This window comes from Choloepus didactylus, chromosome 18 (genome assembly GCF_015220235.1).
Source record: "Choloepus didactylus isolate mChoDid1 chromosome 18, mChoDid1.pri, whole genome shotgun sequence".
NCBI classification, from domain to species: domain Eukaryota; kingdom Metazoa; phylum Chordata; class Mammalia; order Pilosa; family Megalonychidae; genus Choloepus; species Choloepus didactylus.
This window is the reverse complement of record NC_051324.1, coordinates 69,565,544-69,588,746: the sequence shown is the minus strand read 5'-3', so window position 1 is coordinate 69,588,746 and position 23,203 is coordinate 69,565,544. Positions and strand designations below refer to the sequence as shown.

General features: G+C 50.8%; 2 protein-coding genes across 5 annotated transcripts; one reads left to right on the top strand and one right to left on the bottom strand.

The window, feature by feature from the left end:
* Window positions 1-1,983: 1,983 nt before the first annotated feature.
* Window positions 1,984-3,771, top strand: NT5C (5', 3'-nucleotidase, cytosolic). Its single transcript, XM_037808813.1, has 5 exons — window positions 1,984-2,307; window positions 2,718-2,818; window positions 2,903-2,963; window positions 3,170-3,284; window positions 3,406-3,771. The coding sequence occupies exons 1-5, from the start codon at window positions 1,999-2,001 to the stop codon at window positions 3,711-3,713; spliced, it is 894 nt and encodes a 297-aa protein (XP_037664741.1). The 5' UTR covers window positions 1,984-1,998; the 3' UTR covers window positions 3,714-3,771.
* ARMC7 (armadillo repeat containing 7) lies at window positions 3,769-21,265 on the bottom strand. 4 transcript variants are annotated; one of them, XM_037808814.1, is made up of 3 exons: window positions 20,570-21,252; window positions 20,338-20,481; window positions 3,769-5,014 (listed from the first exon to the last, which is right to left on the bottom strand). In XM_037808814.1, the coding sequence occupies exons 1-3, from the start codon at window positions 20,658-20,660 to the stop codon at window positions 4,671-4,673; spliced, it is 579 nt and encodes a 192-aa protein (XP_037664742.1). In that variant the 5' UTR covers window positions 20,661-21,252; the 3' UTR covers window positions 3,769-4,670. The 4 variants fall into 4 exon arrangements, with proteins under 4 accessions (XP_037664742.1, XP_037664743.1, XP_037664745.1 ...); XM_037808815.1 differs by having other exon boundaries at window positions 4,840-5,014; window positions 20,286-20,481; window positions 20,570-21,265; XM_037808817.1 differs by lacking the exon at window positions 3,769-5,014 and adding an exon at window positions 7,935-8,366 and having other exon boundaries at window positions 20,570-21,259.
* Between the last annotated feature and the right edge of the window lie 1,938 nt (window positions 21,266-23,203).

Here is a 23,203-nt window from a genome sequence, read left to right as displayed (position 1 = left end):
TAATTGCTTTTTTCTTTGTTACCAAACATGCTGCCCGATGATTTGATGAGTCTTTTAAAATTAAAAAGGCTAATGGGGTTTTTCTCTAAAGACAGAGAATGAGTTTAAGGTCATAGCATGAGATCAAAGTACCAAAATTGTAATGAACTCTACTAGCTAGCTTTGGTAATAGATACAGGAATAATATGGGTAATTATTTTCCCAAAGATTTTTAGCCAATATATTTTAGACTCCTCTACCACCTCCCCTAACATTTTACATTTTCAGGTGTCTCCACCTGTGTGGGGCTTCTCATGGGTGGAGTGGTCAAAGAGGGGGGCTCAAGGAAGAGGCCGCATAATCAGCAGTGGATTGGTGGGGGGGGGCATCTGAGTCACATCAAGGATATGGTTGCTGCTAGATAAAAGAAAGCTCTCTGGGTTCCAGGCAGAAAGTTCCAGATCAACATGCTACATTAAATGTCCAGATCGGGCATTATCAGGACCTGGCTCTTCTAGGTGTGCTGCTGATCCACTGGGGGAATTCTTTGGCCTCTGTCCCGACTTAGAAAGTGAGAGCTTTGAACTCGCCTCTAAGGCCCCTCTCCTGATTAAGATTTTGAACATGAAGTATAATCACCAACTCTTCAAACTATGAGGCCTGTCTTTGGGAAGAATGAGGGACTTTTTAGGTTGTAAAGGTTTAAAGGTTTTCTTATCTTGTAAAGCATTTGCAAAATGGGAGAGTCGAGTTGTGCCTCGTAGGGCTAACTTACTGGTTTTACTGGCCTGAGTTACGGTTTCTCCTGGGGACCTTGGGAGGTGGGTACCTGGCTCTTTTCAGCCTCAGCAACGGGGTTCCTCTTAGAAATGCCCTGCTTTGTGCCACCTTTTATTCTGTGACGCTAAGCGCCTAATCAAAAAAGTATGAGGGAGGGACAGTAAAGCCCAAGACATTGTGGTACTCGCAGAACAGATATTAGGGAATGCCACGTAATTCCTTGCTGAAGGCCGTTTCATTTCCCAGAATTAAGAAGTTTAAGGTATAGAAGGTGAAGATGATTACAATTACCTTAAGATACCCAAAAGGCAGCAGAAGGGGCATGTGACCGAGTTGGTGTGACTTCAGTGCCTCTGTGGAGACAAGCCCGTCAGGGACTCCCATTCTACCCTTGAAGCATTTGGGAGTTAGATTGAGGTGCCAGGTCTCCCCCATAACGCTCCCACAGCATGGATTGGAAGTACGGGGGTGGTCGGTCGGGGGGTGGTCGGTCGGGGGGTGGGCTACGGCACGGTGGGTCACCACGCAACTCTGTGTGTAGAATCTGTAGGTAAATATGTTTGGGGAAAGTCAGGAAATTGTGTGAAATCTACGAAAAAGGGAAGTCAACACAATTTAGCAACGTCCGGCATCTCCTAGAGGGGAAATGCTGATTCTAGCTGAGCAGCCTCAGGTCCCCAGGAAAGCCACTGCCCGGCTCACCGCCGCGTGGAAAGAGCGTCTTCCGGGTAGAAGCGGGGTGCGGAGTAAACGCGCCAGTGTGTCAAGCCGACTCTGGTTTCTAACTGGTCTCTTGGGAGCTGGACTCACATGAACGAGTGATCTTCAGCAGAGTCGCACATTTCACCAAACATTTATTAGGAGCCCCCATGATCCGAGCCTTGGGTGGGTGCCGGCAGGGAGAGCCCGGGTCCAGATCCATTCCTGCCCCCCGCCCCGGGTGGCCCCAGGACTCGAGGGGATGGATTCTAAGAAAGCTGCGACGTTCTACAGGTATAAGGCGCCCAGCTCTTCGTTACCGGGAGCTTCTAGGATCCCTCCCTCTCTGGGACCCGCGGGAGGTCTGCCCCTTGGTAACTTTGGGGGGCAGCGCGGCACAGCTGCTGGAACGTGGGAGCAAGGGCCGCGCTCGAACCACACCCGGACGGGGAGGCTCAGAAGGCCAACGTCCCTGAGCGCCCTGCCCTCGGATCCCGGGGAAGGGTTCCTAGGCCTCGGCCGGCCACCCTGGGCGCTCGGATGCAAATTAGCCCGGCGGCCCCTCCCGCCGCCCGGCGGCTCCGGAAGCGGCGGGCTCCGGCGCGCTCGGCTCCTCGGCTCCCGCGGCCGCCCTTCCCGCCCGGCACTCGCGTCGGGCCGGCGATGGCGGCGCGGCGCGCGCGGCCGGTGCGGGTGCTGGTGGACATGGACGGCGTGCTGGCCGACTTCGAGGCCGGCCTCCTGCGCGGCTTCCGCCGCCGCTTCCCCGGGGATCCGTACGTGCCGCTGGAGGAGCGCCGGGGCTTCCTGGCCCGCGAGCAGTACCGCGCGCTGCGGCCCGACCTGCCGGTAGGGGTGCGCGGGGGGCGCAGCGCAGGGGCGCCCGGCAGCGGGGAGGGCCGGCTCCGCAGCGCCCCCGGTGGGGGAGGCCTGACTCCGCGTCGCCCCTGGGAGCGGGGATCCGGGGCCCCGGGTCGCCCCCGGTAGGGGGAGGAGTACCGACCCACGTCACCCACGGGAGCCCCGGCCCCGCAGTGGTAGTAGGGCCCCCTGGGGTGGGACCACCTCTATCCCGTTCACGGAGACACCCCTTTCCTGCATGAAATGAACGGAACTCCGGCTTCAGAATTCACAAGAAAGTTGAGTGGAGGTGGTTGTCCCCACCTCCACCCCAAGTGAAATCCATGGAAGCCCCCTGCGCCCCCACGGGGCGCTGTCTGCTGGAGGCAGAAGCGGGACGCGGGGCCTGTCTCTTCCAGGAGAAGGTGGCCAGCGTGTTTGAAGCTCCAGGCTTCTTCCTGGACTTGGAGCCCATCCCGGGGGCCCTGGAAGCCCTGCGGGAGATGAGCACCATGGAGGAGTAAGGACAGGAGCAGGGGGCTGGGGAGGGGGGGTGACACGGGGGTGGCGAGGGGCTGACGGCACCCCGGCCCCGTCTCCGCAGCACTCAGGTCTTCATCTGCACCAGCCCCATGAGGAAGTATGACCACTGCGTCAGCGAGAAGGTGGGGGCCAGGGCCCCCTGGGCTAAGCTGTCTCTCCTGGTTTAAAAGATAAGCCACAAGAAACGGCAGGGGGTGGGGGAGGGGGGAGGTGGCAGGGGCGCCCCCCAAAAGGCTGTGGATCCCAGGCCTAGGACACATTCCTCTCACCCCCTGCTTCAGTTCAGGGCCCCCCGAGCTCCCCTGACAGATCTGTGTCCCCTCCTCAGTACCGCTGGGTAGAGAAGCACCTGGGGCCCCAGTTTGTGGAGCGCATCATCTTGACTACAGACAAGACGGTGATCTTGGGGGACCTGCTCATTGATGACAAGGACACCATTCAAGGTTGGACTTGTTTCCCATGGCACCCTCCAGGCAGCCAGCCTGCCGGGATTAGGGAAAGGGAGTAAAAATAACCAGATTACAGATGACATGCCCTCTGCCTTTCTCCTGTGACCTGTCCCAGGCCAGGAGGACACCCCAAGCTGGGAGCACATCTTGTTCACCTGCTGCCACAACCAGCACCTGGCCCTGCCCCCCACAAGGAGGCGGCTGCACTCCTGGGGGGACAACTGGAGGGAGATCATAGACAGCAAGCGGGGAGGCTCACCATGGGACCGGACCGGGGCTCGGTCAGGAGCAAGCCAGGGGCGAGTAGCTGCAGGCAGGGGAGGCGGCCGGCAGAGAACTGGAGCTGAGCAGAGTGACACGGAGCCTCGCGGCAGGGTCTCCCCCTGTGGCAGGGAGAGCCGGTACCCGCTGTTCTCCCTCTGACCCAGGCCCTTGGCAATCAGTCAAGAACATTTTAATAAAAAATGTTGGTGCTCTGGTCTTTTAGGCTCCTTTATTTGAGAACATAAGGAGGCAGCTGGAGGAGGGGTGCTGACGAGGCGGCCTTCCCTTCCTGTCTCCCCTTGGTCCCCTGACCCTGAATCTGTCCCACCTCCACGCCTGCCTGGCTAGCAGTCCTCTCCCTCTCCAGGACAAATTCTGATTTCTGCCTTTACTTGGCCATCTAGGGGGCCACCTTCAGGGAATAGAAAAGGGAGGCCAGGAGCCCCCAATGCTCCTGAACCCCAACTTTCCATCCTCTGCATTGACCAGTGCACACACCGTGGACCTCAGACCCACACCACGTAGGGCCTGGCATTGGCCTTGCCTGAGCATCCTCATGCTCTGAGATGCACTCTCCCCCAGGCCCACATGCCCAGCCTGGGGAGCTTAAGGTGGGGCACTGGGCTCTCCACAGCCCTGGGCGGTCAGGACACCTTCCCAGTGCCCAAGGCCCCGAGATGCTTTACTCATGAGCCTTCTCATTGTTACTCTCCAGAATTTCTCCACTCACTCCTGTTAAGGGAGAATTCCCATTTTCCTCAAGGGCAATCAGTTCTCCTAAAGCCTTCAGTCCCTGCTTCTGAGAACCCCTTCCACAGACAGTGGGTCAAGGTCCCAGGCTGGTTCTTCCACGAGGGGTGAGCCTGCCTGTGGGGTATTGCCCTGTGTCTCAAAGTCTGGCTTCCTCACTCCTAATGCCTTTTCATCACAGTGAAAGTGCCTGTCATGCTGAAAAAACACCTCTAAAATGGCGGAAAAGGCACCACTTTTGGAGAATAAGCTCAGGGGGATCCGTGCCCCTCACATCCTGTGCCCCTGGCAGGATTTTGGTCCCATCTCCCGCACTAAGGGTAATAAGGCCTGGAGGTCTCCTTGGACCAGGGCTGTTATGGGGCCTCAGTCCTTGGGCAGTGGGATACCCAGGGCAGAGTGAGCTTTCCAGCTGCGAGCTTCAGCCACCAGGCTGGGGGAACAGAAGTCTTCCAGAAAAATCTGGGCCAGGTTCCGGAGCCTTGTGTTGGCCGAGAGAGAGAAGCGCAGCATGCACTGGACCACGGGCATGGCGGTCAACTCGGGCTGGGTGCCAGGGCCTGGCGTGCACAGGGACATGAGTGTGGTGACAGCAGATAGCACCGTCTCCTCGTTGGGGCTGGACAGGCAGTTGACGATGAGCGGGACGCCCCCGGCCTGCAGGATGTGCTCCCTATTGGCCCTGTCTGGGCACAGGTTGCAGAGGCCACCTGGGGGAAGAATAAGGGTGAGTCTCGATGCCACATCCCTGGGCTCCACCCACCTCCTCTCTGCCCACTGAGTCCCCAGGGGACAGGGACCCAAGGTCCACCTGGTCCCCAGCCAGGGGACAGACAGGCCTGCCCGCCACAGCCGCAGCCAAGCCTTCTGGAAGTGGGCACAAATCCCTTTCCCTCTTGGTTCAGCCAGTTCAATGGCTGGTATGCTTTCCCATTTTTAAAGTAAAAAACAAAACAAAACCTACAATATAGCCTCATTTTAGAAAAATTTAAAATATATAGATGAGGTGATGGTTAATGTGTAGAGACATATATGTAAAAACTTACTGAATTGTATACTTTAAATATGTAGTTTATTATGTCAATCATACCTCAGAAAGCTGTTTAAAACAAGAGAAAGAAGCCAGAATATAAATCTAGCATCCGGACAGTTAACATTTGTTTTTCATCCCACAATCGTTCATATATGAAAACATAAATATTTAGCAAAAATGGGATACTCTTCCCATGTTAGTCCATCTACACACATGGCCATTTTATGAGTGAGTATAACTTATTCAGCAGTGACAGCATTTTAACCTCCACGTTCCCCTTGCCAGGATTCTGGGGGACAACAGAAAAGGCCAGAATGAGCCCCGGGCTCAGGCAGTGTGGCCAGGATCCCCCCTCACATCCCACCCTGAGCTCTGCTCCCTCAGCCAAGTGACCTCTCGGCCTGGGGACAGGTGCTGCCTTGCCTCGGTCACTCTGAAGAGGGCTGGGTACCCCAGCGCCCACGGCTGACTTCCTGTGCGTCCTGACTCAGCTTCCTGCCATCCCGGTGCCGCACCCCTGGGTTCCTGCTCTGCAAGGATCAAGCCTTGTGGCTTCTCAACTCATTTGCATGGGGGGCCTGACCAGTCCTGGGTGGCCAATCAGGGGTGAGGATCACAGCCCCTCCCCGGGCAAGCATCACCCCCAGCCAGGGACACCTCTTTCTTCAGGGGCGGGAGCCTGCAGGGCCCGGGTGCTGCCGCCCCCTCCCTGGCAGCACTTGGCTCAGCCAGTTTGAGTTGTGATACAGGATTTTGTCCATTCACTCCTGTAGCTTCCCACTGCATTTGGGATAAAATCCAAACTCCTGCCGGCCCTGCACCACCGGACCCCCGCCCCTCGCATCATGCATGGCACTCGCCCCCCTCCGGCCAGCTTCAGGACCTGCTGGCCACACTCCTCATATGCTGACATCCTCTTGCAGGGAACAAGGACTTCCTGGGGCTCCTCCCAGGAGTGGGGCCTTCCATGCCAGTGCCCGTCTAACTGTGCCCCTCCACTTCCTGGGCACTTCTAACTCCGAGAAGTCATCTCTGTGCATTTGTTTTCTTGCTCACAGCTGCCCGGCCCCATTAGAAGGTAAGCGCTCCAACACCAGGGCCTCAGCTGTCTTATTCCACCATGTCTGCAGCGCCTGGCACAAGAGATGCTCCAAAAATATTTGATGAAAGGAGGAGGTGTTTCATATTGTGTCTAGAGGAAGTGGATGGGAGGCCTGCAGATGCTTGGGGGGCTGCCACCTTGGGCTGCGCAGCTCTGGGGTCCAGGCTGTGGCTCATGGACATGCCGCTGTGGAGGGAGGGGGGGCCTGAGTGGGGTTTCTGGAGCTGTGGGGTCCACCAAGAGGTCCCCTCTCCATGGGGCAAAACTTGCAAGGCTGGGGGCACGGCAGTTAGGAAATGCAAGTTAGGGGCACCTGCCATGTGCCACCTCTGCCCAGGTCCTCCCTGAGTCCCAACCACCCCAAGAACATAACCCACTGTTTGTCCAGTTTGAGGCCACACAGAATCTGTCCTTGCCATGGCATTCCAGCCATTCTGGCCTCCTTTGGGTCCTCAAAATACCAAGCTCTTGTTTCCGGGCCTTTGCACGTGCTGCTTCCCTGCCTGGGATTCTTTCCCTAGTCCTTGCACAGCTGCTCCTTCCTCCTCAGGAACCCCCTCAGGGGCTTCCCTGTCAATCTCGCCCTCAGCACAACTGGGGCCACCTGGAACTGTGGGTTCTCACCAAGGGTTTGCTCAATACATGACTGAACCCTCTGAAGCAAGTGTCATCACCCCCACTTTAGTGGAAGAAGCTGAGGCTATCAGAGTTTGAGTTACTGGCCCCAAGTCCCAGAAGAGGGGAGGAGCCCTGTGCCACTCCCACGGGAAAGAGTCCCCACAGAAGCCACGGGACAACCAATCCTCCTGCAGGCAGATGCCAGCTCAGCCTGGAGCAGGGATGGCTGGAAGCGCCCTGGCCGGCCTCCGGCTTCCCAGGCCCACCTATGCCGCTTCTTCTGAGCCATGAGTGTGAGACAGCCTCCTCCCCACACTTGGATCGGAGCGGCTGTACCCCTGCTGTAGAGTGGGACAAGATGGAGCCTGAGACAGTTGCCTGGCAGGTGAGTCACTGGCACACCCAGGTGTGCCTGGGAGGGACCCTGCAGGGACTTGATCATCGGATGGCGTCTGTCATGGGTGGGACGAGGCCTCTGTGCCTGGGGGACCAGGAGTCTGGCCAGGGCGGCCAGCTGGCGGGGCCCCCACCGCAGGCAAACACTAAGCCCCCAGCCCGGCTGGCAGCGCCCCTGAGAGCGAGAATGGGAGTGAGGACAGGGAGGAGACCCTCAGGGACAAGGGCAGGAGGGCTGAGCTGCAGCTGCCAGGCAGCCAAGATGGCGCAGGGGCCACACAAGCCCACCTCTGGGAACCTGCCCGGAAGTATGGAGGGCTGTGGCAAAAGATCAACACACAAACTGGAAGCATTCTAAAATGGCCAACCATTAGCTGAGGGTTAAAAATGTTATGGGGCATAAATGGGATGGGAAATTATACCGTTCTTGGAAATCATGTTTTCACAGAATAATATTTAATTATGGGAAAATGCTCGTAATATAAGATTAAGGAGGAAGACAGAAATTGCACATACAATAAAATTCCAATTAAAAATAAACCAGGTCTTAGAGGTGACGGTTACACAAAATTGTCAATGTACTTAATGTCACAGAATGGTACACTTAAAAATGGTCAGAATGACTTTTGTCAGATATATTTTACCACAATAAGAAAAATTTTTAACATAAGTCCACTAAAATGTCAGCTCTTCTGAGTCCTTCCGAGACCACCTCAGTCTGCCCCTCCCCATCACTCCCTCCCCTCCCCAGCGTCACTTCTTTTCTTCACACTTACTGACATTATACTAGTCACCTGTTAGCATATCTATTAATTGTTGCCTCGCTGGATGACATGGTCCATGAGAATGGGGGCTCTGTCTTGTCCCCTTCTGGATCTCCCGCCTCGCATGTAGCAGGTGGCTCAATAAATAGCTGGTAAATGAATACACACATTGAAAAACAAGAGACAGGCTGGCAACACACCTATTATCTCTGTGTAATAGGGTTATGGGTAATTGTATTTTCTTTATTTTCTAAGTTTCCCTCAATGAAAATGTTATTTTTGTAACCAGGATCAAGGTATTCTTTTTCTTAAAGCCAAGTTCCATGAGGAAAGGAAAATAATACATCAAATGACAACATTTGAAAAAGTAAAAAGGCAAAAGAAGAAAATATTCATAGAATATATATCTGACAAAGGACTTATATCCAAAATATATAAAGAACTCCTACAAATCAATAGAAGATGAAAAACCCCATTAAAAAATGAGCAAAAAGACTTGAACAAACTTGTCCCAAAAGGGACAACATATGAAAATGTGCTCATCATTATTTATGAGAGACATGGGGGGAAAAAAACACACAAGATGTTACAACATGCCCACTATAATGGCTAAAATAAACTAAATAAACAAAAGCCTGACAATACTAAGTGTTGGCGGGTGTTCTAGTTTGCTAATGTTGCTGGAATGCAAAACACCAGAGTTGGATTGGCTTTTACAAAAGGGGGTTTATTTGGTTACACAGTTACAGTCTTAAGGCCATAAAGTGTCCAAGGGAACACATCAGCAATCGGGTACCTTCACTGGAGGATGGCCAATGGTGTCGGGAAAACCTCTGTTAGCTGAGAAGGCACATGGCTGATGTCTGCTCCAAAGTTCTGGTTTCAAAATGGCTTTCTCCCAAGATGTTCCTCTCTAGGCTGCAGTTCCTCAAGAATGTCACTCTTAGTTGCACTTGGGGTATTTGTCCTCTCTTAGCTTCTCAGAAGCAAGAGTCTGCTTTCAATGGCCATCTTCAAAATGTCTCTTATCTGCAGCTCCTGTGCTTTCTTCAAAGTGTCCCTCTTGGCTGTAGCAGCTTGCTCCTTCTGTCTGATCTTATATAGTGCACCAGTAATTTAATTCAGACTCACCCAATGGGCAGGCCAACACCTCCATGAAAATTATCCAGTCAGAGTCATCACCCACAGTTGGGTGGGGTGCATCTCCATGGAAACACTCAAAGAATTACAATCTAATTAACACTGATAGGTCTGCCCACACAAGATTACATCAAAGATAATGGCGTTTGGGGAGACATAATACATTCAAACTGGCACAGGGGGGAAGTGGAGCCATTGGAGCTGTCACATGGGCGTGTTACATGGCACAACTACAATGGAATACCGTCAGTTTCTAACAAAGTTAAACCTACACCTACTCTATAACTTGACAATTTCACTTCTAGGTATCTACCCAAGTGAAATGAGTGCCTTGTATCTACCCAAGTGAAATGAGTGCCTATATCTATGAAGACTTGTACAAAATGATCATAACTGCTTTAGTAAGAAAGGCTCCAAACTAGAAACAACTCAAAACTCCATCAACAGATGAATGGATAAACAAATTGTAGCATTTCTGTACAAAGGAATGACCTAACGGTACCAAAACAATTTGGATGAATCTCAAAAATATTATATTGCATGAAAGAACCCAGACACAGAAGTACATCTTATATGATTCAATTCACATGAAGTTCAAGAATAGGCAAAACTAAGCCATGGGGAGAGAGACGAGAGTATTATTACTCTGGTGGGAGATACTGACTGGGAGAGGGTGTGAGGGAATTTCTGGGGAGATGGGAAGAGTCTATATCTTGGTTTAGGGGCTGGCTCTGTAGGTGTATTTATACCTTGATGAATTAAAAATTTTCTCAAACGACACTTGAAATATGTACATTTTACTATAGGCTGCTCATACTCCAATTTTTAAAAATATTTAAAACAAGAAGGTAAGTCCTGACGGGCTGATGAACACACACTCGGGTGAACCAAACACAACAGAAACAGAACAAGAGGCAAAAGCAGGAACCCAGGAAACACCCAGGAGAGGCGCAAGAGAAGCCCCAGATGTGGCCTGGGATGCGAGTGCGGGAGCTCGAGGGCCGAGTTGGTGGCCTCGGATCTCCGACCAGCAGGGAACTGGTGCGAGGAGGGACAGCCTGGGCGACAGGGGCGTAAGGAGTGCCCCGGGGATTAAATGAGGTCGTGTGGACAAGTGCTTGGCCAGGACCTGGTGTCTGGGGCTGCTGGGCCAGCCCTCGAAGGAGGCAGCCCAAGACATCACACCAGCCCAGGGTGCGGCCCTCCCGGGGTCAAAATCCTCATTTGGTAATATTTGTTTTTAGGTTTTACTTTAGCATCTTGAAGAAGATTCTTTCAGAAGTTTTGAGCTTGAAGGGCAGCACAGTTGTGCTGGTTTGGATGTATTATGTCCTCTATAAAGCCATGTTCTTTGATGCAGTCTTGTGGGGGCAGAGGTATTAGTGTTGATTGGGTTGGAATCTTTGGATTAGGCTGTTTCCATGGAGATGTGCCCCACTCAACTGTGGGTGATACCTTGGATTAGATTATTTCCATGGAGGTGTGGCCCTGCCCATTCAGCGAGGGTCTTGACTTAATCACTGGAGCACTTTAAAAGAGCCACACAGGCCCAAACGCTGCTGACGCTGATGCTTAGACATGCTTGGAGTTGTGGACCCCTGATGTTAGCTGCAGCTTAGAGAGACATTTCGGAGACGGCCACTGAAAGAAGACTTTTGCTATTCCACAGTTTGCCTGGGAGAAACGAAGAAAATATCCCCAGACACCTAGAGAGAAACGTCCTGGGAGAAGGCCGTTTTGAAACGCAACCTAGGAGTAAGCAGACACCAGCCACGTGCCTTCCCAGCGTTTCTCCAGTGAAGGTACCCTATTGTTGATGCCTTACCTTGGATACTTATGGCCTTAAGACTGTAACTTTGTAACCCAAAAAACCCCCTTTATAATAGCCAATCTATTTCCGGTGTTTTGCAAAACAGCGGCATTAGTAAACCAGAACAGTAAATAGAGAAAGCTACTGTGTGTGTAGGAAAGCATGGAAGGGGAGATGAATATATGCACATGTGTATATGTTTACATTTGCAAAACACTGGAAGAAAAACAAAAACTAAAAAAAAAAAAAAAAAGGTTCTGTATGGGGGAAGGAATGGGGTAGAAGGGACAGGAATGGAAGTGAGACTTCTCTGAAAATAGAGTTTTGTAATATAGTTTTGACCTAAACTAATGAATGTTGCATATAATTAAAACAAACAAACAAACAAACATCAAACTACATCAAAAGAAAAAAGCATCATGGCTTTTTATACTTTTGACCTGGATATATTCACTTCTAGAAATTAATCCTGCAGATGCAGTCCCACAAGTGTGAAATGACATCCAAATGAAGTTATCCCCACAGAGCAAAACAAAAACCCCCTAAGGGTCCCTCCCTAAGGGGCAGTCTACATGATGTGCATCCATGCTACGGAATATCATGCAACATTCACAGAGAGCCAGGCAGTGCCTTACAGACCAAAATGGAAGGCCTGCCAAGCTACAGTGTTAAGTAAGATGCAGAATGCAGATATAGTATGCCATTACACGTGTAGAACATGGAACATATACACACACATATACATATTTGTATATAAATGCTGAAAATATCTCGGAACGGATGGACATGAAACTGGTAGTAGAGGTTGCCTTTAGATAGGGCTCCAGGGGGAGAGTTACTGCTCACTGTATACCCTTTTGAATTATGTACCATGTGAATCAATTATGTATTCACAAAAATTAATAAAAATTTAAAAAGAATTAAAACAGCAACACAAGAAAAAATAAATCGGACTTAATCAAAATTGAAAACTTTTGTGCATCAAAAGACACTATATCAAGAAAGTGGAAAGACAATCTATAGAATGGGAAAAAGTATTCTCAAATCATATATCTGATAAGGGTTTAATATCCAGAATATATAAAGAACTCCTGAAACACAACAACAAAAAGACAAACAACCCAATTAATAAATGGACAAGGACCTGAATAGATGTTTCTCCAAAGATATACAAATGGCCAATAAGCACATGAAAAGCTGCTCAACATCATTAGCCAGTGTTCTAGTTTGCTAATGCTGCAGGAATGCAAAACACCAGAAATGGATTGGCTTTTATAAAAGGGGGTTTAAATGGTTACAAAGTTACAGTCTTAAGGCCATAAAATGTTCAAGGTAAGTCATCAACAATCGGGTACCTTCACTGGAGGATGGCCAATGGTGTCCGGAAAACCTCTGTTAGCTGGGAAGGCACGTGGCTGGTGTCTGCTCCAAAGTTCTGGTTTCAAAATGGCTTTCTCCGGGGACGTTCCTCTCTAGGCTGCAGTTCCTCAAAAATGTCACTCTTAGTAGCTCTTGGGGTATTTGTCCTCTCTTAGCTTCTCCGGAGTAAGAGTCTGCTTTCAAAGACTGTCTTCAAACTCGCTCATCTGCAGCTACTCTCTCAGCTTCTGCGCATTCTTCAAAGTGTCCCTCTTGGCTGTAGCTCCTCTTCAAAATGTCACTCTCAGTTGCTCTTCAAACTGTCACTCGCAGCTGCACTGAGTTCCTTCTGTTTGTTAATTTAGACTCACCCTGAATGGGTGGGGTAACACCTCCATGGAAATTATCCAATCAGTCATCACCCACAGTTGGGTGGGGGACATCTCCATGGAAACACTCAAAGAATTACAATCTAATCAACACTGATAAGTCTGCCCACACAAGATTACATCAAAGAAAATGGCGTTTTGGGGGACATAATACATTCAAACCAGCACAGCCATGAAGGAAATGAAAATCAAAACCATGAGATATCACTTTATACCCACTGGGATGGCTATAATTAAAAACCAGAAAATGACAAGTGCTGTTAGGGATGTGGAGAAATTGAAGCTCTCTATACATTGCTGGTTGAGAATGTGAAATGGTGCAGCCACTGTGGAGACAGTTCAGCAGTTCCTCAAAAGTTAAGCATAGAAATACCATATCATCTGGCAATCCCTCTCTTAGGTATATACCCCAAAGAACTGAAAGCAAGGATTCAAACAGATATCTATACATCAAGGTTCATAGCAGCATTATTCATAACAAAGGGGGGAATCACCCAAGTGTCCATTAGCAGATGAATGGATAAACAAAATGTGCTTTTTCCATACAATGGAATATTATCCAGCTATTAAAAGGGATGAAATTCTGATACATGCTACAACATGGATGAACCTTGAAGACATTATGCTAAGTGAAATGAGCTAGACACAAGAGGACAGATATTGCATGGTCCACTTAAAAGCAAATTCAGAGAGACAGAAAAGGTGTTAGAGGTTACCAGGAGACAGTGAATGGGGGAATGGGAGAGGGTTGGGGTTGAATCCTGTCCCCCACAAAAGGCGTGGTCAGGTCCCAACCCCTGGTCTGTGGGTATGAACCCATTTGAAAATGGGACCTTGAAGATGTTATTAGTTAAGGTGTGGTACAAACTAAACCAGGGTGGACCTTCATCCAATATGGCCACAGCTCTTACAAGCAAAGCAAATTGGACATGGAGAGAGAGAAGCCACAGGGAACAGGAGAAAGCTGGAAGTCAAATGAACCCAAAAGAAGAAGAAGACACCACCGTGTGCATTGCCATGTGACAGAAAAACCAAGGACCAAGGATGGCCCTTGACTGCCACAACCTTTGTCTAAGCCATTCCACTGTATGGAATTTGTTTTAACAGCTGGGAAACTAAAACAGGGAGTTATTGCTCAAAGGGTAGAGTTTCTGTTTCAGGTGGTGAAAAAGTTTTGGTAATGGATGGAGTGATGGTAGCACAACATTGAAGAGTACTGAATATTAAGAGTACTAATTGCACTCTTAAAAAATGGATAAATGAGATTGTGGAACTGTAACCCATAACATTCTTTGAAAGCTGATCTCTAACAACCTGTTAAATCATACTTTGAAAAGTATTACTTTTCTGTATATATATTTCCCAATTTAAAAAATGGTTAAAATGGCAAACTTTGTTACATACCTTACCACAATAAAAAAGGGTGTGTGTGAGTGTGTGTGTGTGTGTGTGTGTGTGGTTATATAAGAAAAATTAAAACAAAACCAAAGCATATGCTGCTCGTGTCTAGAACTCAGGGGGGCACACAGTCCCTGCCAGTCGGAGGGATGGCCAAGGCTGCTCTGGCCAAGGTGAGGGCAGCCTGGAGCCACCTTCTGAGCTAGGGGCAGAAGAGAACCCTACCCCAGGGGGCAGCTGGGGGGTTCTCTTTAAGCAGAAAGCTGGGTGCCCTCAGTGAGAGCAGGGTGTGCCAGGAGCCACGGGGTCAGGCAGATCTAGCTGAATCCCAGCCCTGCCTCTGAGGACCTGGGTGACCAGGGCAGGCAACTCAACTTCTCAAGCCTCGGTTTCCTCATCTGCAAAAGGAGCAGCTGCAATCAAGGCACGCCCTGGTAGAGCAGACACTCAATGAGTATCAGTTGTCTTGTACCTCTGGTCTGGTATTTGGGGCCTACTCCTTTGTACAGCACAGAATTTCATCTCCCTGACCAGACTATGAACTCCTCTCGGAAGGCAGGCGCCAAGAACATCCCAGAGACTGGCACAGGGCCCATCCCTGCAGCCCACACATCCAGAGAAGGGCTGACACACCCAAGTAGTTTAACAATGATAAAGCAAACACCGTGTAACCACCCCTGAGGTCAGGAACTAGACACTGTTGGCAGTCTACAAGCCCCCGTGGGCCCCTTCCTGATCCAGTGTTCTCCCTACTCTCGGGATGAATACATATGAACACCTTCCTGCTTTATATAATTTAATAAGAGTGTTTAAATCATTTGCTAGGTCAGCCTCCACCATCCTTCCTCTCATTTTAGACGAGAGCAGGACCTTTCACAAATTTAATTAAAAAAACAAAAAACCACACACACACACACCAAGTACTATAGTTCAGTTCTGCCTGTCTTTGGACTTTATAGAAATGGAATCACACTGTAAATATTATTTTGCATCTAGCATCATTCACTTAGCATTGTGTTTGTAAGATTAATCCATTGCATCTAGCTGTAGATTGTTCATTTTTGTTGCCAAAGAGTTACGAATGTCCCACAATGTCAGCATCCATTCTACTGTTGATTGTTTCCACCAAGGGGCTACTACAGATGATGCTGCTGGTGACATTTTTGAACACTGTCTGAATGTGCTTGTGCCCTAACCCTGTGAAACTAACTGCAGGGTCCTGTGCTTGCGATTTGCAATTTCACCAAACGCTGTTTTCCAGAGAGGCTGCCAGGATTTACTTGCCTTTCTCTGAGCAACGCCGCCATCTGGTGGCAAGCCACAGGTATTGCAGAAAATACAACACATGAAAGCAACCTAACATGAATTCTGGGAGCCCAGCTCTTTGAACCCTGTTTTGGTAACAAAACTGCCAAGTATTTGATATTTTAGGATTCAATCAGTTTTCACGGAAGCAGAGAATTCTCTCCAGATCCCCCATCTCTCCATAAAGAGTATCTAGGATGGTGCATGCGTGCACACCAGCAAATTGGCAGCTCATAGTCAACCAATAGTGCTTTAGGCAAACAGTCTCAAATTAATACCAAAGGCTACCAAAGTTTTTATTTAGGGCATGAGTTCTGAATTCTTTCATTCATTCACTGAATATTTACTGAGATCCTGGCTTTCCATCTGGTTCCTTAATTCACCCACTTCCCAGCTAACATCCCAAACAAGGGCAGGTCTGGCCTGACCAATGCCATCTCCCAGTGGCAGTTCCTCTTAGACACTAACCAGGGAAGAGAACTCAACCACAGCGACACCGCACCGTCCACACAAAGTGAGTGGCACTTCCACATATGCACTGTGACTCATGACTTCCAGTTACTGACCCTGCACTCCCTGCCAGTGAGTGAGTTTGCTAGACATCCCCCGTAGTGGGGGCTGCATGGGGCCTGCAGCTAGGACCAGCTGTAGACAGATGGGGTGCAATCTTCTTAGGGATGAGAGACGCATAAAACACACATTCGCGCATAATGTCACACCCATGATGAATGAGTTACACCCACAAAGCCAAATCTTCCCAAACCCAAACTCAAGCCTATATTATGACAGATGTTTAGGTACTAAGGGAGTATACAGTTAAAAAAAAAAAAAAAAAACGAAAAAAACCAAACCAGAGTTGCATATGATGCACCAGGAAAAGCTTTCTGGAAGAGATGATGTCTTTCTTAGTTTTGGGCAACAAAATAGATACAGCAACTACAACAAAAAACATTGCCCTAGGTTCAATGGCTAAGGTCAGTGGGCATTTATTCAAACCACCAGGATTACAAATTTGGCCCCAGTCCATGGGCATCACCAGTCATGCCCAAGGAAGGAGAGCTTGCAATTCTGGTGGGCTGCAAGGACAATCAGAAGGAAACCTGCATTCCGACCCTGGCCTGCTATTAACTGCCGAGGGCTAACCAGCTGTGCCTCAGTTTCCTCATCAACAAAATGAGGGATCTGGAATAATTTCCTTTCTAGCTTTAAGAGTCCACCAGCCTAGGAATTAAAGAACTCCTCGAAGGGCAGGAAGAGTCAAGAGAATAGCTTCTAGAATATGACTGCCTTGGGTTAAGTCCCAGGCCAAGCATGTTTTAAAGGTCTGAACAACCTACTTAACACTCCTAAGGCTCAGATTCCTTATTGGGAAACAGGTGTGAGTGCACCTACTTTTGCTGTTGTCTCGAGGGTTGAAATGCAGGGCCCAGCATGCAATGGGTCTCCATAAATGCTATTCTCACCACGCCTACTAAGCATCGCAGCTGGAAGTGATCGCGACGCAGCAAGACTCACTTCCACTCACACCACCAGGGCCTCCCCTCCCCTTCCACCCTTTGTCCCCAGCCAAGAGGGCTGAGCATTCAAGGCGCACAGAGATCACAATCTCAGGCCTGCCACCAGAGATAAAGGCTCAAAGCTCGCACACTGCACAGTCTTTCAGAGCAGTGGATCAACAGTAAGCACCTGACAGGGTTTCCCGTTTGGACCACGACGTTACCAGAAAGGGAAATGGCCACAGTGACAGCGCACGCGCACAAGCACCACAGGGCCTCTCCTCCTAAGTTATGCACAATAAGTACAAATGAAACTTAGTCTGGAAGGATCCCGTGGAGGGATGCAAATGCTGAGAAAGCTGCCACTCTTGGGACTGGGGTCCTTGCTCTGGAGGGAGGAAGAAGGAACAGGAGAAAAGGAAAAGCAGCCGGGAAAAGTACAGCTGATGACAGTGACGCTCACGACTCTAGACAAAGTGCCTTCACAGAGATACAGACAGACAGACAGACACACCACAGTCCTGATCCCTACAACAGGTCGGCCAGGTAGGCAAGGCATAGGTGAGAAGGGGCAGGACTCACCCACAAGAATCCAACTGAAAAGAGAAAAAGTCAGGACTGGGCCTGGGGAGCCAGGGCTCCAGGTCTGGGCTTAGACATCTACCCCGGGAGCTGCCCAGGAGAGCAAGGACCCAGGCCAGGCCTGAGCCTCCACCACGTTCTGAGAGAGGAGGCTCCAGACGCACCGTGCCAGGCTCCCAGGGTGTCCCTGCCCTGGGATTCCTGATCCTGCACAAACCCCAGCAAAGCAGATGCTACTTAGTAAAAACGTTTCTTGGGGTGACTGCTCTTTGACTTTAGGTGTGTTTTCTCCAGACTCAAAGCTCAATTTGGAGGACCACTATCCTTCCCAGGTGGAGGTGTAGCCACCTGCTTCTGCAGGAGCTACTGTCAGTACCCAGAGGGTAGAAGCTGTGGAGCCAAGTTCCAAACCAGGGGTGAGGGACTGACTCTGGTGGAAGCTTAAAGACCAATCTTTCAGAATATTTAGCACAGTCACCTTCCAGCGGGGCAGCGATGGGACCCAGTCCTGCTCTCACATCTGGGCAACTGGGGTTCCTGCTCAGGCACAACTTTAGAGGGCCCCAATCTGGTCTTCTCCCAGGGTGAGGGACCCACAGAGCCCACCCCACCCCACCTCCCAGTTCCTAGAGCTCTGGCTCTGAATCTTCATGACTGCAGGGGTGTCTTTCCTGCACCTGACTTCCAGGGTGGACCCCACTGTGACTGTGTGCACTCCTAAGTCCATGGAAGGGCCAAGGGGTCAGCTGTTTGCGGGGGGTGTGAACAGAGTTTGGATGTTCACACAGGTGTGCATGAGGCCCCTCCTGGTGAGATGAGAAGGGGGCAGCCCCCATTTATACTCTAGGCTCAGGCACCATGCACACTCGGGGTTGACCTGAATGGTCTTTCAAAAACTTCAACCACATCCACCTATGAAACATCCAGCAAAAAAAAATGTGTTCCTTGATTCTGTCTACTTTCTAGGTTACAGGAAATAAAGCAGATAGAGGAGCAAGCTAAATGATGGCATAAGGAGGCCACCAGACAAAAGGGAAGATCCAAATTGGGTCTGTTCAGGATTTAGAAAGATTTAGATAATTTATGTAGATATGCCACCCTCAAGGAGGTGGAGCCTAATACTACACTCCAGAAAAGTAGGCTGAACATGGTGACTTCCTTCCAAAGAGTACAGTATGGAAAGGGGAGAAAAGAGCAACTTTACAGTGGAGACACCTGACAAACACCACTCAGTCAGGTGATCAAGGTCAACATCAACAGCAAGAAGTCACACTGATAGCACGTACCCTTGATATGAAGTGATAGGGTGTGTTCTTCCTCCCAGAAACCCACAGCCCCAGCCTAATCATGAAAAAAACATCAGAGAAATCCCAATTGAGGGGCAGTTGACAAAATATACTGATCAGTCCTTCTCAAAACTGTCAAGGTCATCAAAGAAAGGAAAATCTGAGAGGAGCCTAAGAAGATATGACAATTAAATGTGATGTGGGGTCCTGGAACAGAAAAAGGACCTTAAGGAAAAACCAAGGAAATTTGCATAAAGTACAGATTTTAGTTAACGTATCACTATTGGTTCGTTGCAACAAATGTAACCATAGTAATGTAAGATGCTAATAATAGGGGAAACTAAGGTATATGGGAACTCTGTATTATCTTTACAATTTCTCTAAAACTGTTCTAAACTACAAAGGTTGATTAAAAACAGAGAGAGAGATATTTAATGGACCATTTAACAACCTGATGAAACGCATGGATCTTGGGCTGGCTTACTCAAACCAATTAAAAAAATGTGCTTTGGGAGAGTACTGAAGAGCTGTGCATAACTGGGTATTGGGTGATATTAGGAATTATTACTAAAGGTTCCTTTTGCTTTGTAAATAAGTTTCCTGTCACTTAAAGAACATTATTTTTTAATGGAGAAATGTGATTTTTTAAAGATGTATAATGAAAACAGAATTTTTGTTTGCTCTCAGAATAAATTCCAAACTCTTTCCACACGGCCTCCATCCAAGGCCCTGTAAGTTCTGGCATTGCAGACATCTCTGACCTCATTTTACATCACTCTCCGCTTCACTGGCGACACGAGCCTTCCTCGGGCTCCTTTCTGCTTTCGGGTCTTTGGCCATGCCCTGCCTTGGCCTAGAATGCCTTCCCCCCATGGCCAAAATGGAAGCGGCCCCCAACTCTTATTGCTCTATCTTAAAGGACTTAGAATAGCACCTTGCTCTCAGTACATACCCAAGAAACATCTGTCCAGTGAATAATTCAATAGGTCCTAAGACCATAATAACTTCAGGAGCTATAAGCTAGAGTCTGAGTCATCCTTATGTCACTTTATATTAAAACATTAAAGACACAGAGCAATCTCAAAGTAGCTTCAATCCAGTCCCTCATTTGTGATCTCGCCTCTAAGCAGGAGGGAGATCCTGGGTGTGAAGTTTCAGGCCTGTCTCACACTACCTGTGACCTCTGACAATGTGTGAATCCAGGAAGCAATACAGACATCACAAAGATCTGTCTTTACAGCAGGGGGAATGCTTAAGACTCCTTTCCCAAGGATTCATTCTCACTCACTCCTCACTCACTCACCTCACTCCAGCCTGCCAGGCAGCGCTAGGAGAAGGGTGGGCCCTATCCTTACCGATGGCAAATTCCACCAGGGTCTCATTCTCCTCCGACAGCGAATCGAGGAACAAATCCAGGACCTGCAGCTGCCGCAGATACTGGTAGTTGCCGGGGTCGTAGGCGAAGTTGGCGAGGTTGGCCAGGACTTGCTCCTTAGCGTCTGCAACGGGAAGGAGGCACTGGAGCCAGGTCCCGGGCGGCGGCCGCATCCCTGCCCCGGCCCCCGGCCCCCACCCCGCGGCTCTCACCTTGGCTCTCCGTCTCCTGGAATTCCGTGACCAGCGCCTGCAGGTATCCCAGCCGCCCGACGTGAAGGTCCACCTTCGGCTTCTGGGCCATGGGCGCGGCGGCGGAAGGCCCCGGGGCCCGGGCGGGGAGGGTGTGGCAGGCGAAGCCCGGGTGCCCGACGAGAACCTCACCCGGCCCTCTACCTGTCGGGACAACAGGGGCGGGAACAGGAAATGGGTTCCCTTCCTGGGTCCAGGTTGTGCAGTAACTTGCAGCTAGGGCTGGAATGTCGGGATGGCATGGGATCTCAGGACACCGGTGGGCTTGGAAATCGAAATTGGGGGACAGGAGATAAACACGCGAGGAGAAGGAACAGCGTCCCCATCACCGGCTCCAGGTTTCTGCTCTTGGGTCCCGGCTCCTGGCGGAAGCTGCCCTAGTCCCGCCCCCAGAGAGCGGAAGGGGCAGGACGAGGCGGGCGAAGGGCGGAGTCTCCGCAGAGGTAATCGGCGCGCGTGCGCGGCGCGCTTCTCGGGTGCTGATCGGGTCTGGGGCGGAGATCGCGCTTCGGGGTGGTGGGAACCTGAAATAGGACGGCAAAGAGTGCCTCCGGGGGCTCGGGAGCACAGGGGAGTCAGAAGGCGCGGGTTTGGGGGTTCAGTCGAGGCAGAAGCACCTCCAGACCACACGCTCCTGGCAGGGGCCGCAGCCCAGCCTCCTCGGCCGAGGGACGCCCGTCCGGAGCGCTTGCGTCGGTTCCCCGCGCCCCATATCGGCCCTCTGACTTTACAATTGGGTCTGCTTTTCCAAACAGCTGGGCGAGCCCGACACCCCCTCCTCCCCCCCGCGAGCTGGGCCCGCCACCTCTGGCCATCAGTCACGGGGTTGGGGGACCAGAAGGAGCCTGGGTTCACCCATGTGGCCCACTGGCGGCTTTCTGGGTTGGGGAGCCCTGGATGCTGAAGCCCTCTGGCCCGATTCCTTCTCATAACCTCCCAGGAAGGTGGTATTGCCGGACCTCGTGGGTGCCAGGGGCCAGAACACCAGGGAAAGAGGTAGCCCTGCCACACTCCCATCGTGCTAGCAAATGTGGGGGTGGAGGGGGCTTAGGGTGTGACCTTCCTGAGGGCCAGGACCACGTGACTTTGGCGCTGGGCCTGTCAGGAGAGGCCCAGTGATCATCACACCGCAGCTGGCAGCAGCTCCCTTGGGAGCAGGCCTCACTTATGCAGACTTAGGTCCCTGTGGTCAGCCCCTGCTCTGCACCCACCCTCTGGAGAGGTTTTAACGGTAGTCTCACCCAACCTGCTGGTGAGGGTGCTGGCCTCAGGCCCGTTCCGAGGCCTCTGGCATCTGTGGGGAGCTGAGTGGCCCAGGGATGTGCATCGCAGCCCAAAGCCAGCAGCCATGGAGCACCCTTGCGTGGACACAGCAGCAAAGGCCTGGGGACCGGGATGGAAGTGAGTCCCACCTGCTCTGGGCCGGAGCTGCCCCAGGCCCTCTAGAGGATTCCCAGGAAATGAGCTGCATTTGGGTTCTGGAATTAGATGGGCCACCCCTTCGTCCCTCAAGTGGCTAGTTTTAGCTCCTCCCAGACCCTCAGCGGTCCTCCTGGGGAAGAATTCTTAGTCCTTGGTTTTGTGCTGAAGGCAGGGACCAGGTCTTAACCCGTCTCTGCCCAGTCCCTGGTGCACAGTGGAGTCTCAATAAATATGTGTTGAAGGAATGCTGCCCAGGGGTTATTGCCGCTCTTGCCTGTGGGCAGATAAATCCAGGATCCAAGTTCTCTGTGTTGAATAGTCAGTGTTTTTCCTTAAAATAAATCTGTTTTCAGGAAAAGGCCCTATGTGGGGATATACAACATATCAAAGTACTCACTACCCACCAGCCCCCAACTCCCTTCTTTTCCACCCCTTCAGGGCATGCTTATCCAGGCCAAGATACTTTTTCAAGGCCTAGAGATGGGGAACAATTTGCCCATAGTCACACAGCAAGTTGTGGCAGAGTTCAACATCCACTTGGGTCTCTGTCCCAGCCCAGTGTGCTGGCCTTGCCCCTGCGCTACCAGCATTGTCCAAAAGGGGGCACTGGTGGCAGGATCCTGGGGGAGACAGGAGGACAGGCCCAAGGATGCTTATTCACACCCGCTGGGTGGGTGGGGAGGAAGGCCGGACTCATGTTATGAAAATAAAATCAATTCTCCCCAGCCTGATAAGGGTTTCTTGTTGGAGCCTGGTTGAGGCTGAATCAACAAACAAGGTCCTGAGAAGCCTTGAAAAGACCCTGCCAAGCCGGGAAGGGGAAATTTACCCAGGCCTGTTCTCCAGCTTCAGTTCATTGGGTTCATAACCTGCAGGGAGCGTTTTTGTGTGTAATTCAAACAGACTCTGTTTTTCTTTTTCCCTGGGCTGGTACCCCGCTGGGACAAGTCTGAGCTGCTGACAGCTGGTCCCTGGGGGGTGACTTCCAGGGAAGGGCATGAGCCTCTGCTCTCCAGACAGAGGCCGACAGGGCGCCGGAGCGGACGGGCAGCTGGCCCAGCCAGCTTCTCACCCTCAGCTGACGCCTTGACTCAGCAGGGAGAAGGCGGCTGGAAGGGACAGAAGAGGGAAATGCAAAGGCTTCTTTCACAAGAGCAGCCCCATTTTCACAGA

Excerpts from the sequence above, each read along its gene's own strand:
- ARMC7 (XM_037808814.1), bottom strand. The coding sequence starts at position 20,660 with ATGGCCCAGAAGCCGAAGGTGGACCTTCACGTCGGGCGGCTGGGATAC. Across the intron at positions 20,482-20,569 it reads CCAGGAGACGGAGAGCCAAG|ACGCTAAGGAGCAAGTCCTG; the intron begins GTGAGAGCCGCG and ends TTCCCGTTGCAG. Across the intron at positions 5,015-20,337 it reads CCTGGTGGAATTTGCCATCG|GTGGCCTCTGCAACCTGTGC; the intron begins GTAAGGATAGGG and ends TTCTTCCCCCAG.
- NT5C (XM_037808813.1), top strand. The coding sequence starts at position 1,999 with ATGCAAATTAGCCCGGCGGCCCCTCCCGCCGCCCGGCGGCTCCGGAAG. Across the intron at positions 2,308-2,717 it reads CGCTGCGGCCCGACCTGCCG|GAGAAGGTGGCCAGCGTGTT; the intron begins GTAGGGGTGCGC and ends TGTCTCTTCCAG. Across the intron at positions 3,285-3,405 it reads TGACAAGGACACCATTCAAG|GCCAGGAGGACACCCCAAGC; the intron begins GTTGGACTTGTT and ends GACCTGTCCCAG.